Raw genomic sequence first — 15,747 nt, forward strand, 5'->3', positions numbered from 1 at the left:
ATGGAGGGGGTTGGTCTCTTCCCTCAAGTAGCAAGTAATAGGACAAGAGGAAATGGCTTCAAGTGGCACCAGCGGATGTTCAGATTCTTCACCAGACAGGGCTGTCACACATTGGAACAGGCTGCCCAGAGCAGTGTCACCATCCCTGGAGGGGTTTAAAAGGCGTTTAGACGAGGTTCTCAGGAACATGGTTTAGTGCCAGAGTGACGTTATGGTTGGACTCGATGATCTTGAGGGTCTCTTCCAACTGAAATGATTCTATGACTCTATGACTCCCCGCCAGGGACATGACTTGCCAGCGGGGCCGAACTGAGCCGGGCCGTGCCAGACCACGCCGAGCCGAGCCGAGCCGAGCCGAGCCGTGCCCACCCGTGCCCACCCGCGCCGGGGGGCGGGCGGAGCGCGGCCGGCGGCCAATGGCGCGGGGCGGGGGCCAGGCCGGCAGGTGGAGCGGCGCCGGCTCCATGTGCGCGGCTGGAGGCGACCCCGCTCCCGCCCCGCCGCTCCCCGGGCGCAGCGGCTCCGTCCTCCCCCGGGGCCGGGCGCGGGAGGCGGCTCCGCTCGCTCCCCAGCCGCCGCCGGGCAGCCCCGCACCGCTCCGCAATGGCTTTCGCTAATTTCCGCCGCATCCTGCGCCTCTCCACCTTCGAGAAGCGGCGGTCCAAGGAGTACGAGCACGTCCGCCGGGATCTGGACCCCGGCGAGGTGTGGGAGGTGGTGGGGGAGCTGGGAGACGGCGCCTTCGGCAAAGTCTACAAGGTGGGTCCGAGCTGGGGAGGGGGGCGAAGCACCTGCGGCCCCGCGGGGGTGGCGGTGCCTCCTCCCGCGGGCCGGGGGCCCGTTGGCAGCGGCGGGATCCCCGCTCGCTGAGCAAACCGGGCAGCGGGGAGTAAAACCCATGTGGGACCCGGGGCCGGCTCCGCGCATCCCGCACGCTGGGACGGCGGGGGGCAAAGGCAGCGAGTCGTCCGGGGGTGCGGGAGGGCAACGCTTAGCTTGGGGCAGGCGAAAGGCGAGAGACAACCTTTCCTTTTCGTTTCTTTTTCCGCTTTTCCCCTTATATCGCCTGTTTTCAGAGCGATGCTTTTGTAAGGCGACGAGGTGTTCCTTGCCAAGCTTGTCGGTGCAATGAATGGAGGGAGATTTCTTGGAAGTCAGCAGTCTCGGGGCTGCCTCCAAGTTTTGCGAGCCTCCGGGGGTGACATTATTTGTATTCCTGTGGTCCTCGCCGGCAGGAAACTCAGAGCGAGAAGAGGAGCCCATCTCCTTGAGAGTGGGGACACGTCCAGCGCTATTAATGTTTAACTTGATGTTAGAGGATGGAGGTTTTAAACGCCAAAGACTCGCTGTACTTTGCACTCTGAAGCAACGGCGTTCTCGTTGATACTGTCTCCGAAACACTGCGGTGCAGCAGCTGGTGGAGGAGACTTGTGTTTGGGGCTGGCTGGAGGAGCAGGTTGGGGGTGCAGCCCCTCTGGGACACCCCCATCACCTGCATCATTGAGGACTGGGGCTGTGAATTAGCTGTTGGGCAGCTGGTTTTTGATGGTCTCATTTAAGAAGGCATTGCCTCTTCAGAATTAAGACATAAGTAGTAACTAAAGAGAAGGCCAGGAAGGGAGCTGGTTGGTTGCGGGTCAGGACAGAGGTGTTTTACCACGGTGTCCTGGGGTTTGTTGTATTTACTTGTCTCTATCATGTTATTTGATAGAAAATCTCTAAGAAACTGGCCATAAGTATCCCTGAAGTGGAACTCTGTGGCGAAGGATCCTACCACCTAATAAAATGCAATTCCTAAGGATCGTATTTAAATCCCTAATACATTTATCCTTCCAAAAGTAGCACCAGTGGTGATCAGTGCTTCTGTTACCAGTTTACTTGGTGGTGTGCATTGGAAACCCATTCGTGTGTAGCAACGTTCACTCTTCTGCTCGATAGTTATTTGCTTATATTTGCTTAAGTTTCCCATGCAATGACAGGAACGAAGTAAACATTGTAAAATAAGTTAATAGGCTTCTGAGACAAATAAAAACTTAGAAAGGATTGAAATCAGTTATTCTTTTATTTTAGACATGTATAATGTATGCAAAGCAGGCAACTTTCAGAATAAAGCTACTTTATAAGTGGCTGGTTTGGTTTTTATGTCTGTTATCATACCTGAATGCCTCTGCTATTAACTCCAGCCTCACACCAATAACAAAATTATCAGAGTAACTCTAAGTACTGTGGGCTAAGGATGTCAAGGAATAACATCTTCCTATCGCCAACTACCTCCATCTTCTTTGATCCCAAAGACAATGTGCGTTATAGTAAACGACACAGCGAGGGCTATGTGTTTATAAACAGAAGTTCACTCCATCTATAACTAGTACATTCAGGCAGCTGTCTGTTTTTGAGATGTTTTAACACGATTGACTGGGGGCGGGGGTTAACACCGTGGCAGAAATCACAAGGCTATTCTATTCTTCTTAGTAAAGTTTTAGTTCTCCACGTGCTCTGCCTGTTCTCCATCCTGGTTGGTGACCAGACGCGGTTGATTTTTGAAGAGTTCTTGTGCAAGATGTTGTTTGGTTGTTTCAGAATCCCAAATTATCCTGGTGCCACACACCATGAAGCCCCGATAACAGTCAGCAGCGTTATTGCTGGGATGTAGCATCCTGCCATGCTCAGATTTAACTTGCATATTGTCTTTCTGTGTCTCTAAATCTGGAGCACTACCCTAGGTGCAAATAGGATGGAGGTGTGAAGGAAAAGGCCTGTCCTCCTGTTTTCCTCAGCTGACAAAGAAGCCCCAAACAAACAAACCTGCTTGTGTGCAAGGAGGACATAGGTAGCCAAGGTACAATGAACAATTTTAATCATTGTCTCGAAGCCGCTTTAAATTCAACTTGCTTCTCACACAAAAGCGATGGTTTGGAGCCAGGCGGTGTTTGTACGGCTGTGAGAGTTTCAGGATGTTTGAATTAAGTTCCCATCCGTCTTCCGCCCCTTCTCCGCACGCGGAAACGCGGGGAGGTGACACAACCCGCCTACGCCGCATCCTGCCCGGCGCACCACGGGTTGTACTCGCTCCGAAGAGCCCGTTGTCCCCGAGCACTGCAAAAGGAAATCTAGATGTGGAGAAAAGAAGAAACGTGCTCTTTTTAGCGGGTTTTGTTTTTACGGCGCCAGGTTAGAGCAGGCGGAAGGAGGGTTCGGCTGCTCGGTGGTTTTATTGGTGGGTGTTGCTGTCAGGGTGGCTGGGTCACCCCATGCACTCGGCTCAGCAAACTTGAACTGGTTTGACACAGCATTTAAAAAAAGTAGGACAGGCGTGATTTAAATATATGTTAATTAAAAAGAATCAAATCCATAGTGGAGCCTGAAATGTATACAGCAGACCTTAAGAAACTTGCAGCTGGTGGAAACTAATGGGATTTCCCTATTTTTATACAAAGACCTTTTTCAGCAAAATAGGACCTGGTTGTATGAGGAAGCAGCGAAACACATTGCAGAGGTTAATGAAGCTGAGAAGTAGGAAGGGGGTGGGGAGAGACTGTTTCTTTCTAGCTCTCGTTCTACTAATGTCTTGTTTTTGGTAAGGTTATGATAAGGAAGTGATAACAGCCCATAGATAGCAACACGCTGCGTGCCAAATATGCTTTGTTACCCACCTCATTTGTTACCCAAAGCTCATTAAATCGATGCTCTCAAGTCAGTCATTAGGCCAGCAGCTGGGAGCTGTGATGAGCGTGTGAAGCCTGGGCAGTCTGCAGCACCACTGGGGTCGTGGGTCTGTGAAAATACAAGTTCCTAACTCCGACCCTTTACGAGCAGCATTAAAAAGGGCAGAGTTATTTTTCTTTGAAAACACCTAGGGTAAAATTTGTGTAAGTGTATGGCTGTGGCTTCACTGGTTCCAAGTCAACATCTGTTTGTGTGTGCAGGGAGGGAGGAGCAGCAGCAGCACCCCCATGAGCTGTTTTTTATTTACAGAATAGTTTGGTTGGAAGGGAGCACCAAAGGTCACCCAGCCCAACCCCTGCCATGAGCAGGGACATCTCCAGCTTTGCTGGTCTCGGGGATGTGCAGATGCTCAGAGCGAAGCCAGCACCGTGGGCTGGGCACTTGGAGCTGCTAAATAGCATCTCAGTCCTGCAAAACTCATTAACCGGTGCAGTGTTGTTGCAGGTAATTGCATTAATATCAGTGGGAACAGATAAGTGAGGGCTCTTCTGGGCGTTGAGAATTCAGGAGCTAGCAGGGGCTGGATGTGACCTTTCCGAAGCGCGGGCTCTGCTGGAAGAAGCCCCGGGACTCGCCGCCTTTCTGGCGGTGGGATGGTTTTGCCGCGCTCACGCCTCTTGTGAAATGCTATCTCTGCTTTCCAGGGCGCGCTGATGGGGACACCGGCTCCCCGATAAGGTTTTCTCCTCGCAGGGTGGGGACAGGCTGCTGTTGTTCTCCTTTTTTTCCTAAGATACGGCTTAAAAAGCTGAATTTGGGTTATCTGATGTGTTGTGGTGGTGTTAGTGCTCACAGCCCCCATCACGGCAGAAAAGGGGTTTGTTCGCTTGAACTTGCCCTTGTGCCACAGCAACTTGTAAGCCTGCCTTTTATGTTGTTGGTCCCCTTTCTTCTTAAGACATGGCTTATAAAGCTGAATTTGGGTTATCTCGTCTATTATGGTGGTATTAGTGCTGCACACGCTATGGACTAGAAATGCTCTGTTTTGAAATTTGGGCAATAAAAGGCTAATTGTTAAATGTGCAGCTGCCTTGTAAGGCTGGCTTTCACAGCAATGGGCCCGTTTGAAGTCACGAGACCGTCCCTGTCCCTCTCTGCTCGCCAGCTGAACCTGCACCGCTCTGGTTCTGCACCAGTTGGCTCAAGTGAATCGGGCTCAGCTCTTTTCAGTTTGATTCACGAGGGATTTAACATGTAATTCCTGCAGAGGGTGTCACAGAGAGATGCTAATTTGCTGGGTCAGCTTTACAAAAAAAAAAGGGAGAGAGAGGAGCAGGGAAAAGTTTAAGTTGACTGTAACCATTGCCACAAAAAATATTAAAGATCAATGGTAAGATCAGATTATGGCCTTGTCCCTTAAAATAGCTGAAGGGTTATCTTAGAATGTTTCAGCTGGGGAGAAAAGAGGAATGGGAAGATACCACTTCCTTACTTATAGAGCCCAACAATATTAAACTTGATTGAACTCTAAACTTGATGTTCGCTTTAAACTCGGTGAGACGCGTGATGCTGCATCCCTGCTGGCGTCCGAGCGAAGCTGGTCCTGCGCTCTGCGGAGCCGCCGCTGTGTCTGAGTGTTGGGGACAGGGATGGCTCTGCATGGCCTAAATATTTCGATAATGACTTCAGTGTCATGGCCCAGATCTTGGCATCCCTGCTGGCAGCGGGAGCCGGGGGCAGCTGCGTGGAAGAGAAAGCGTAGATGAAGGCTCTGAGCCTTTCGCTCTCGAGCATGTGGCAATCACTGTTCCTTAGAAAAATCCCTGTCCAGCACATCTTGTTATTTTCATTTCTTTTTTGAGTGTGCAGTTTCCTTGGGGGAAAAAATGGGTGTTTTTCTCATCCTTGGGGTGGTGTTGGCTGTAAATCTGGGGCTTTCCTCATGAGTCTCAAGCTAAACTTACCGTGTGTTCGGGGGTCCCCAGGGGCTGTGCTGCCCTGCGCCCCCAGCACTGCCAGCCTCCCGCAGCCCGAGACCCTGAGCCAAAAGGGATTCAGCTGTGAAGAGTAAAGCCACTTAAAATAGTCTTTGAAATGATGAAGTAGCAGGTGTGTTTGAACAGGCTTGCCTCTGGGGAGCGGTGGCACGTGGGGCTCAGCACTGCAGACCCCCCGGCATCGCCCGGTGGCCGGAGCGGCTTTGCTGCCGTTGCAGAGGGGAGAATGCAGCCTGTGCGTGCTGCCTGGGGACACGGGGCTGGAAGGGGACACGTGCCCCTGGTGAAGAGCGGGCTGATGGCGCTAGTGCCGTTGGAGCAGCCTCAACCGGCTTCTGTTTCCTGTGGGTTTTGTTGGCTGGGCGATGGAAAAGCACCTCGCTTCTACCCTCCAGACATCTGCTCATCGAGACAGAATGCTCTGCCCATCCGGCACCTGGAGACTTTCCTGACATTCTCCCTTCTTGTGCAATTCCCCGGCACCTACCTGTGCTCCTGTTCTTATAGCCCGTGTCCTTGTTTAAGCAACCAAAATGTTTGTGCGGTATTTCAGTAGTCAGGAGGGATAGCAAAGGAAGCTGTGAGCCCAGCAAAGCCAGGTGGTGTTGGTGGACCTCAGCGCTTGCATCTGTTGGTGCTGAGTTGCTGCCTGCCCTGCATTTCTCTCTTGATGAGCGCAGTCACGCTGCTGGGGTGTCCTCCCTGGGCACTTCTGTGCTATGGAGATCAGGTTTGTTATTTTATCTTCAAAGGTCTTGCTTATCTGATGCTTTTCTAGCACAGTGTTGTGGCGCTGACTCAATGGAGACCAGGGCAGGGGGGCTTCCCTTGGATCACTGTGCTCTTCCAGGGGACCAGTGGTTTGAAGGATGTTTTGTGCTTCCAAGTTCTAAGCCTGTGTAGGTTGAAGGTGTTGGATCCATGTGCATCTTTAATCTCTTCAAACCTTGCGTGGAAATTTGTTCACTTCTCACTCTCACCAGGACCACAAGCTCCCCTCAGTTTCTGTAGGTGGGTTATAGTGGATTGTACCAGTGAAGAAGCCTCTTGTTGTTCTTCTGGCCCCTGCTGCTGTGTTTGGCTGCAAGGTCTGAACCATTGCGTGGAGCTTTTCTGCTCCTTGACCAACGTACTGCTGCTTGGGCTGGTTATCTCTCACCCCCTTCTGCTGGGCCGTTGCTGAGCTTTTAAGGCAAGAAAAGGTATATGTGCCATGCTTGGGTCGCACATTTTTGGCATGTCTACATACAAAACAAGTCCTTTGCCATAGCTTGAGCTCTTGGGTGATGTTGCTTGCTCAAGCTTGTAAAATAAGAGGAAAGTGTTTCTGCTTTTTTTTTAACTAATACTTTTTGACTTGTTTTGCAAACCACTTCCACTTCCCCCCGGCCCTCGCAGAAGTGTTGGCACAGCTGCTGGAACAGCAGAGCTGGTGCAGCCGGGGTGGTTGGGGCCCTGCCCGGCCCGATGCCCACGGGACAGACCCCGCGGGCTCTGCCAGGGCTGTACCAGCCTTGCCGCTGCGCCCGTCGGCCACCACCTGCTCTGCTGAATTAGAATCATAGAGTCATTTCAGCTGGAAGAGACCCTCAGGGTCATCGAGTCCAACCATAACCTCACTCTGGCAGTAAACCATGTCCCTAAGAACCGCGTCTAAGTGCCTTTTAAACCCCTCCAGGGATGGTGACTCCAGCACTGCCCTGGGCAGCCTGTTCCAATGCCCCACAGCCCTTTCTGGGAAGAATTTTTTCCTAATATCCAATCTAAACCTCCCCTGGTGCAACTTGAGGCCGTTTCCTCTTGTCCTATCCCTTGCTACTTGGGAGACCAACACCCTCAGCATTTCCAAAAAAACCCCACAAGACAGGCTTCATTTATGGTGACAAACTGAAGTTGGCTCTAGGGGGCTTGTCAGACACGGAACGTGTTTCAGCTCCCATTGATTCTTTGGCAATAATGTGAGCACTGACTCAAGCCTGTCTATCCTGGGTTTGTTTATTGATGCACAGAGCTCAGACAAAGTTCATCAGAGGGCAATTAATCATTACGGGGGAATTAATCATTATGTACTCCCTGAGAAATACCGAAGTGAGCAGTTGCTTGCATACAGAGACACACAACAGGAATATTGTGAATATGGGGGGCTTGGGGGAATTCAGAACTACCAACTGCCAAGTGCAGCATCCCCTGAAAGCACCAGGGTTTTTACTCCTGGTTCTCTAACTCAGCGATATCTGAAGCATCAGCTCTCCTGGCATGGAGAGCAGGCATTCAAGGATGGGCAGAGGAGCTCGCACCAAAAAGGTGGTGGCACATGATTGCAGAGCAGCTTCGGAAGGGTTGTCCCTTGGCTTGGGAAGATTGTGGACAAGCAAGCCTAGGCGAAGCAATCGGGGTGCTCTTGGTCCTAGCTCTGTTCTTCCTACCAGTGAGCGTGAGTTCACGCAGGGTTTTCCTCTGCCTCGCCTAGAAACTGGCCGTGCCTTCCGGTAACGCGTTCTTTAGAGGCTTAAAATAGTTCCCGTGTTTGTCGCAATCTGGATTTCACCATCGTTCGGAGGGTGAGTCACAGGCAAAGGCCAAACAGCCTCTTCTGTTACCTGAACAGGCACCTCTCGCCCCTTAAATCCATAAGCCGAGCAGCATTTTCTCTGAGCCTCCGCCTTCTGGGGGCAATCCCGTTCATCCCTGTTCCCTGGTATTCCCAGAGTGTTTGGCAGCACCATGTCCAGCTCTTCTCTTGCTCCAGAGGGCACCAGCAAGGTTCTTTGCTGTGTATCCTGAAGCTTGGCTGCTGGCACGGCTTTCTGAAGGTGGTTTACTGGATAACTTCTGTTCGCTGTGTTTCCTTTTGTGGAATGCATGTTCCTGTCCTGGTTCTGCATACACCTGTCAGCCGTGGTCTGCGCCCTGCGTTCATTTGCACAAGGGCTGGTAGTGGCCATCAGTGCTTTTCAGGTTTTAAATGCCAAGACTGTAATGAATCTAATGTTCAGTAGCACATCATGGGCGCTATGCTGGCAGCTGTCTGCTTCATTTTTTTTTTATTGTGGTGCTAATTAGCTCTCCAGGGGCAAATTATCCATAGCATTAAAATGTCCAGGAGTGCAGGAGCTAAAAGGTGAAACTAGGTGTGCTTTTGACTGACCAGCTGCAGGTCGTGGACTGGCAACAAACAGTTTCTGCACTTGGGTTCTCACCATCTGGGTGGTTCTTTTGCTTTGGTCCACAAATTTCACTGGAAAAAATGGGAAACACCATGAATTCCAAAAGGGCTTTGCATTTGGGGGTGTTTTACCCGAGAACAACGGCTCTCTCCCCATCTCCGCATTCTCTACATGGACTTTGGTGTGTTGGAGACCATGTAATTAGGCAAGGGTTTGCAGAAGATTTTGGATTTGTAGTTCAAACTGTGTATTTTGCAGGATTGCATTTTAAATTATGTGACCGTCTAACAAACTCGCTGTTCGTGAGTCAACCTGGGGTGCCTTCTTGGTAATTCTTCGTGTTATTCTTTACACCAAATCATCGCCTCTTCCTCTCTTTGGGATTTAAAGAAGAACCAAAACACCCACCACGAGAGAAGTTTTCATTTCCTGTGCTGCAAGATGAGGTGTGAAGCTGCAGAAACTGGTGACAACCCTTGTCTTGCTGCCCGCAGCTCCCGCAGATGCTGCCTCTGCTCAGCCTGGTGCTGTGTCCCCCCCTCGCCATGAGGGGTATCGTCTGGGTCTGCACGTTACAGCCTTGGAGGTGCTGGTTCCTTCTGCCTAATTGCTACCTTGGCTTTTTGAGGTCGGAGCAGCACGTGTTTTGCTTTGTGATAATGTCTCAGGGCAGATTCTGATCTATTGCACAAGGATAAGCAGAAATCAGGAAAAGGGCTTTAAAGCCTAAAACCTGGGGTGTCTGAAACCAGCTCCCAGGGCTGGCAACATATGCGTTTATCCTGCTTAGCATCCCAACAAACCTTCATGGAATAATACCTCTGTCATAATATGTATGTGGGAAAACACCAGCAGAGAAGCTGAAGGGAATTGTCAGATGTGAGTTACAGGGGGACTGTGTGGTGTATTTGGCCAAAATCTGACGCTGCCTGTACAAATCTGTGTCAGGGCTGGAGAACGAACAGACAGAGAGCAAAGGAAGGTGGAAAAACAGGCAGAAGCTCCTTGGGTTTCCAAAGCTCTTGCCATGACAAGCGTGAATTGCTGAGCTCAGTTTAGGAGTGCCCACACTAGCCCGTGGGCATCTCCTTCTGGTGTGGGACAAACGTTGCAGTGTCCCCTGCTAGAATGGTCAAGGAGATGGAGATAGCTGGGAAAACATGCTCATAGGGACAGTGCAAAGTGGTGGGGAAAGGCAGCAGCTAATTCTGTTGAGGACATCTTTAAGCGACTGGATGCCCGGCAGGGTGTACATGGGCTCTTATCTAGAAAGGAAGCGATTACGGGGGTTCCTGGGTTGCTTGCCTGCTAGTTGTAGGAGCAGAATAATGAACACATGGGCTGCGGCCGCTCCCTCACCCACAGCTTGCAGCCCAGTTTGCAAAACCACGTTCCTCCAGCTCAGCATCCTGCACCCCTGGGTGCCTTAGCGAGCCTGGGTGGGGGACGAGAGGTGGCAGCATGGCTGCTGGAGTGGCCCCCGAGGCTTAGGGGTGAGGGCAGGTTGTTTCAGAGCTCCCAGTGGGAGATGATGCTGTGGGGTACAGGAATGTGCTCTGCTCCTGGGTTTTTATAGGTGCCTGCGGGGCCCCAGCATCCTGGCAGGGCTGAGCTGGCCGGGACCCCGCCGGTGGGAAGCGTGCGGTGGCTGAGCTCCAGGGGAAGCCCCACCTCTTCTCACAATATTTACTTCCCCTCCTTGGACCTCTCCCAACGTTGTAAGTGCAGAGCAAACAGTGGGGCACTTCTTGCTCCCGTTTGGAAGCGTTGCGCTTTTCCCTGGGCTTGCTGTGCTCCGCATCCCCCCTGCACCCTGCTCTGCGTGCCCTCCTCTGGGCACCTGGGAGCAACTCGGTAAGAAACCTGAGCAAAAAAAACCCCAAACACCCGAATTTCTTCTGCAACCAGCACAGGCTGCTGTCTTGCATTTGGGCAGCCAGCGCAGGTGGAAATGGGTTTGTCCCCTGTGGTAAAGACACAGCTGCCCATTCCAACTCGTGTGAGTGCAACAAGTCTTCAAAACCCAGCAGAAACTCAGGAGTCCCTTATTTTTCTTCCGTTTGTTATGGTTTTTTCCCTATTTCCATCTCCCCCTCCCCCTGGTCCTTGGTACACAGTTATACTATCACCTAAGCCATATAAAACTGTTCAGCAGGGCTTGCAGTGTTTACACGAGGAATTCATCCTACTGTAAGCTCCCACTTAGGTTTTCCAAACACAGATATGTAAACTGCAAAGCAGTAAGAAAGGTCACAACCAGAGCTGGCCCAGCTCCTCTGGTGGTAATATCCACAGTGGGACGTTTTATAAAAACCCCTTTTTCCCCATGCCGAGCAGTGATGTAGGCACTGGAGGCTGGAGGGAGGCAGGAGGATGCTTTGGCCCTGCTGCAGCATTCATCTCCTCTGGGAAGCTATGGGCATGTTTAGGAAGCAGAAATGCATCTGCCAGTTTCCACGCTCGTGTTGTGGCTGGTACGAAGCATGTGAATCGGAGGAGTGAGAATTGTGCAAGTACGTGTGCTCTTGGCTTTCCTTGCCTTGGCACTCATGCTGTTGTGTGTTTGTTTTTTTCTTGCAGGCTAAGAATAAGGAAACAGGTGCTTTAGCGGCTGCCAAAGTCATTGAAACAAAGAGTGAAGATGAACTGGAGGATTACATGGTGGAGATTGAAATACTGGCGACCTGCGATCACCGGCACATCGTCAAGCTGCTGGGAGCGTTTTACTGGGATGGCAAGCTCTGGGTAAGGGGCCGTTGCTGTGTGTGACACGTACAGCTGTGCATTTCACACTCTGCACAGAGGAAACAGCCAGTTTATAGTGAAGGAAAACCTCTGGAGCAGCTCGAAGCATCAGCGTGGGTTAGAAATGACTCACCAGCTGTGCTCTACTCCCTGTGTGATCAGTGCCTGGATTTTCCCCACTTTCTTTGATAAGCAGCTTTAGTTAGAACACAGTTTGCTTATAAATAGCCCAGGGAAGAGCAAGATAACTTCACTGTGAAGTGAAAACTGGAGTTGGTTTGTTTTTTTTTCCACCGTGGGGAGTTGGTAAAGGTAGAAAATGCGGCACTGATGAGGGCATCTCTTCTACCACCTCAGCCCCTCTTTTGAAAGGTCAGATGGAAGGGTGACACTGGGTTTTGATTTGTGCCATATTTCTAGCTCAGCTTCTATAGCGCAGAGGCAACTGACAGCAGGAGCTCCTTTTCCCACGATGGTGGAGCGCAGGGACATAAAATGCAATCCCATGGCTTAGTGCAACAGCTAGTTGTGCTGCGGCTGGAACAGCGGGTTCCTGCATCTCTTTCCCATAGCCTGGCAAGTGTATATATATTGGTGTTTTGTTCCATGCCTTCTGCATGGGCTGGAGAGGGTGGGTATGTGAACCCTTGTACGCTTGCCCCATGCTAGACCTGAATAACTGTGCAGATGTGCCTGTGTCAAGAAAGTAGAAATCGGGTGAATAAGAGGATTTCCAAACCCACATTTTTGGCCAGTTCATCTGCTCCTTCTTGTAACTCCTGGCAAGTCAGGGGAGTGTCCAAGGGTGCTTTCAGCTCTGTCACTCTTTCCTTCCTCTTTTTAATGCTTCAGATGCCTTCGTGGCCTCCCAGGGTAATCTTACTAGAGTTAAAATAAAAAGAGATCTCAGCTTCTGAGACTTGCACTTGTGAGCTGAGCAGTCAGAGCCCTCAGCCCCTGCTTGTCGTGCCAGGAGAGCCGAGGCCGGAGCGCAGGCTGAGCCACGGGGCTGTTGTGGAGTAACAATCCACGCCGAGTTCGTGCCTCGGTTACGCGGTGCTGGAGAGGTGCTGTTTTACTGGACAATGTCTGCTTATTCAGCAAGCATCTTTTCCAGTGTCAGCATGGGTCGGTGTCCCTTCTTATTTAAAAATCCATCCAAAAAGCCCGCAGGTTCTCTGTGACACCCCCCTCAGCGGGCTGCGGTACCCAGCGCTGAGCGCTTCCTTCAATGCTGCTTGCTTCGAGGGCGCCGGGCTGCAAGTTGTCCAGGGACGTGGTATTTGGATGGCCAGTAACCACGATGCTGAGCCCTGGGTGCTTTAAAGAACAAAGTAAATATGTACCTTTCTGAGGAGGTGAAAGGCAAACATCTCTCCTAGGAGGGAACTTGGGATTTGGATAGATTGCAACTAATCTCGGCAAAATTAAAAAGGCAAACAGGCACCGAGCTTGGGCGAGGGGTGGGACCAGTTTATATTCCACCCTGTTCTGCTGTTTTTACCTCCCTGCTCTCTGCCTGAATTTTCTACATTGGCCTTGTTCGTTCTCTCTAAAATGTCAGCCCCCTCCCCTTTCCCTTTCCACCTCCTCCCTGCAATAGGAAGCTTTGCCTTCCTTCCTGTAGGGAAAATGGATTGCAGACCTCCTCGGCTCTCTTTTGTCTAAGAACTGCTTTGTAATGTCATATGCTTGCTGACCTACTAAAATTGAACAGCCTCTTTGAAGCTACTGGAACAAGAGCCTCCTGTACGAGGCTTTCCCATGAGGGCAGATGCTACAGCCCTGTCAATTGTTTTGGGAGGAGGATCATTCTCTTTATTTGATTATTTGAGTGGCATTTGCATTTCGTTGTTCAGGCTCGTCTTAATAACGCTGTAGGGTTTTACTGGCTTTGAGAGAACTAAATAAGCCAGGCTCTTATACTTCTGGAAGGCTTTTAGTTGCTACCAGGTTTTCCCTAAAGTCAAAGGCTTCTCGGTCACCAGTGCTGCTGGGGAAAATTTGACTCCAAATACAAACACCGGCTTTCATTGTCTTGTCCATATCCCATTCGTATCTGTGTGGTTATTTTAGGCAGTGTTTTCCTGGACCATCTGCACAATGGGTGCATGGACTTCGCTTTGAGTGGCTCAGGCTTTGGGTAAAGCTGCTGTGGGTGCATGTGGGTCGGAGATCCGCTGGGGTTTCCTGGTCCTCGCAGCCCGGTGTGGAAGGACCATGTTGAAAGTGAGAAAGGGGCAGGAGCGGGAGCACATGGACAGGCTGGCAGGAGGTCCAGGCGTGCCCGACGTCCTGGATGGCAGGAGCTCTTTGGCTCCAAATAATGTGCGTCTCGGTCTGTGCCACGAGCAGCCTCGGTAGCGGTGCCGAGGGGGGCTCAGCGCTGAGAAGGGCTCTTGCTAAATCGGTCTGTTGACTGTTCTTTGCCTCTTGAACTAAAAAGGAAAATATGTGCGGAAACCTGCCCTTTGGTGGCGGCTGCTTCCTCATCCCCCCGAGCTGCGTTAGGTCCTCGTAGCTCCTCTCTGCCGGGGTCTGGCTTTGCGCATCAGTAACCAGAATGTGACATGCGATATTTACAGGGCAAAAAAAGCTTTCTGTGCAAAGGGAAGTGGCTTATCCTACAGCAGCTGCTTGAAATCCGTAACACTAAAATGAAAGCTTAAACCAGCAAACTCCTCTTGCTTTTGTACCTGATCAGCATCAAGCTGGAGGAGGAGAACCCCAGTTCTTGTGCATGGCAGAGCAGAAGCTCGCTGCAAACCATGGGCAAGGCTTGGAGGAGCCCAGTGTGTCCCCAGGAATATCACTGGGGAGATGACAGCACCCAGCATGAATTTCCTTGGCATATAAATACACCGCAGAGATGCTGTGCCCTCCCCAGCCATCTTGTGCCATTTTCTTCCCCTATCTCCTTTTCTCTGCAGAGACCAAACAGTCTTGTGCTGGTTGAAAACAGCCCAGGGAGGCTTGCAAAGCTGCAGTGGTGGCAGCTTTCGTGATCTTCTTTTGTGATTTTAGTTTTATTATGAGCCCTGTGGCATTTGATGTTCTTTTGCATAAATCCCAGTTGCTGGAAACGGGGGCACCAAATGAAAGCTGAGAATCTCATGCTATTAAAAAAGAGAATAAGAAAAGGTCTGGTTTGAGTCCTTGCGGCTGGGTCACATTTTAAAGTCTTTCTTTCTGAAGTGCGATGTAGGACTTGAAAACACAAAGTCAAACCCCCTCACCCAATATACAGGCAACTTTAAAAACCGACTTCTTAAAGCTATTTTGTGACCAAGATAAGAGTTTTGAATGCTTAATGGTGCTTAATTTGCACTGATAATTTTTAGTACGTGGGAAGGAAAAACAACAGGGCTCTTGTTGTGTCCCTCTTGAGGGCTGTGTGGTGGGGTTTTTTCCCCTTTCAAACAACACAAAAAGACCGAGACCTCAGAGGAAGGGAGGAACTCTCGATGTCCTGCTTCTGAATATCTCTGCTGCTTCTGAGCGTCTGCTCTCACAGATGGAGGAGCGGGGAGGGGTGTCTCGTTGCAGTGATGGGTTCCAGCTTTCCTGCGGGCGGTTTCTGCCCCAGGGGATGGTGGCATCTCCGCTGGACAGCCCAACACGCCCCAGCAGACGATCTCCAGAGCAGGACAGGGATCCTGGGCTCCCTCCTGCAGGACCTGCCGAGATGCTCCAGCATTGAGTCTGTAGGGTTCTCTGGAAACTAGTCGAAATGTTATTTGGCCCCAGTTATTTAACCACAGGACTCTGCCAGCAGTGGTACAACTTTTCAAGCGAAGCGCAGGGGAATTCTCTTCCCCCTCCTTTGCTACAAACCATGGTTGCTATAGCAAACGGGCTTTTGAATAAACAGATGTTTCCTGGAGATCAAAGCAAAAATCGCTGTACCGTGCAGGTAACGCTGCCTTGCCGGAGCGTTTCGGGGATGGTTAATTTAATCAACTTAAAGTTTCTTCTCGCTGGCCCGCTGCGTGGGTACGAACTCGTACGGCTTGCAGAGAGACACCAGCTCTGTGGCTGGTCTTTGTACTTCCCTTAAAAAAGCGTTTTGCATTTTCTGTGGGCAGGCCCTGACCTGTTTAGCCGGGGACTTTTTGGATTGCTACCCCTTTGATATGGATGTTGACTGGAGATTTGGGCATTCTTGAAAATCC

The 15,747-nt window shown here is 50.9% G+C and overlaps 1 protein-coding gene across 1 annotated transcript in view; it reads left to right on the forward strand.

Annotated features, from left to right (window-relative positions):
- The first annotated feature begins 426 nt into the window (after positions 1-426).
- STK10 (serine/threonine kinase 10) overlaps positions 427-15,747 on the forward strand; it is a 44,277-nt gene continuing 28,956 nt past the window's right edge. The window contains exons 1-2 of the mRNA XM_065029509.1: positions 427-759; positions 11,411-11,575. Of these exons, the coding sequence (XP_064885581.1) occupies positions 604-759; positions 11,411-11,575 (321 nt within the window). The 5' untranslated portion in view covers positions 427-603. The remainder of the gene's footprint in view (positions 760-11,410; positions 11,576-15,747) is intronic.

This window comes from Columba livia, chromosome 14 (assembly GCF_036013475.1).
Source record: "Columba livia isolate bColLiv1 breed racing homer chromosome 14, bColLiv1.pat.W.v2, whole genome shotgun sequence".
NCBI classification, from domain to species: domain Eukaryota; kingdom Metazoa; phylum Chordata; class Aves; order Columbiformes; family Columbidae; genus Columba; species Columba livia.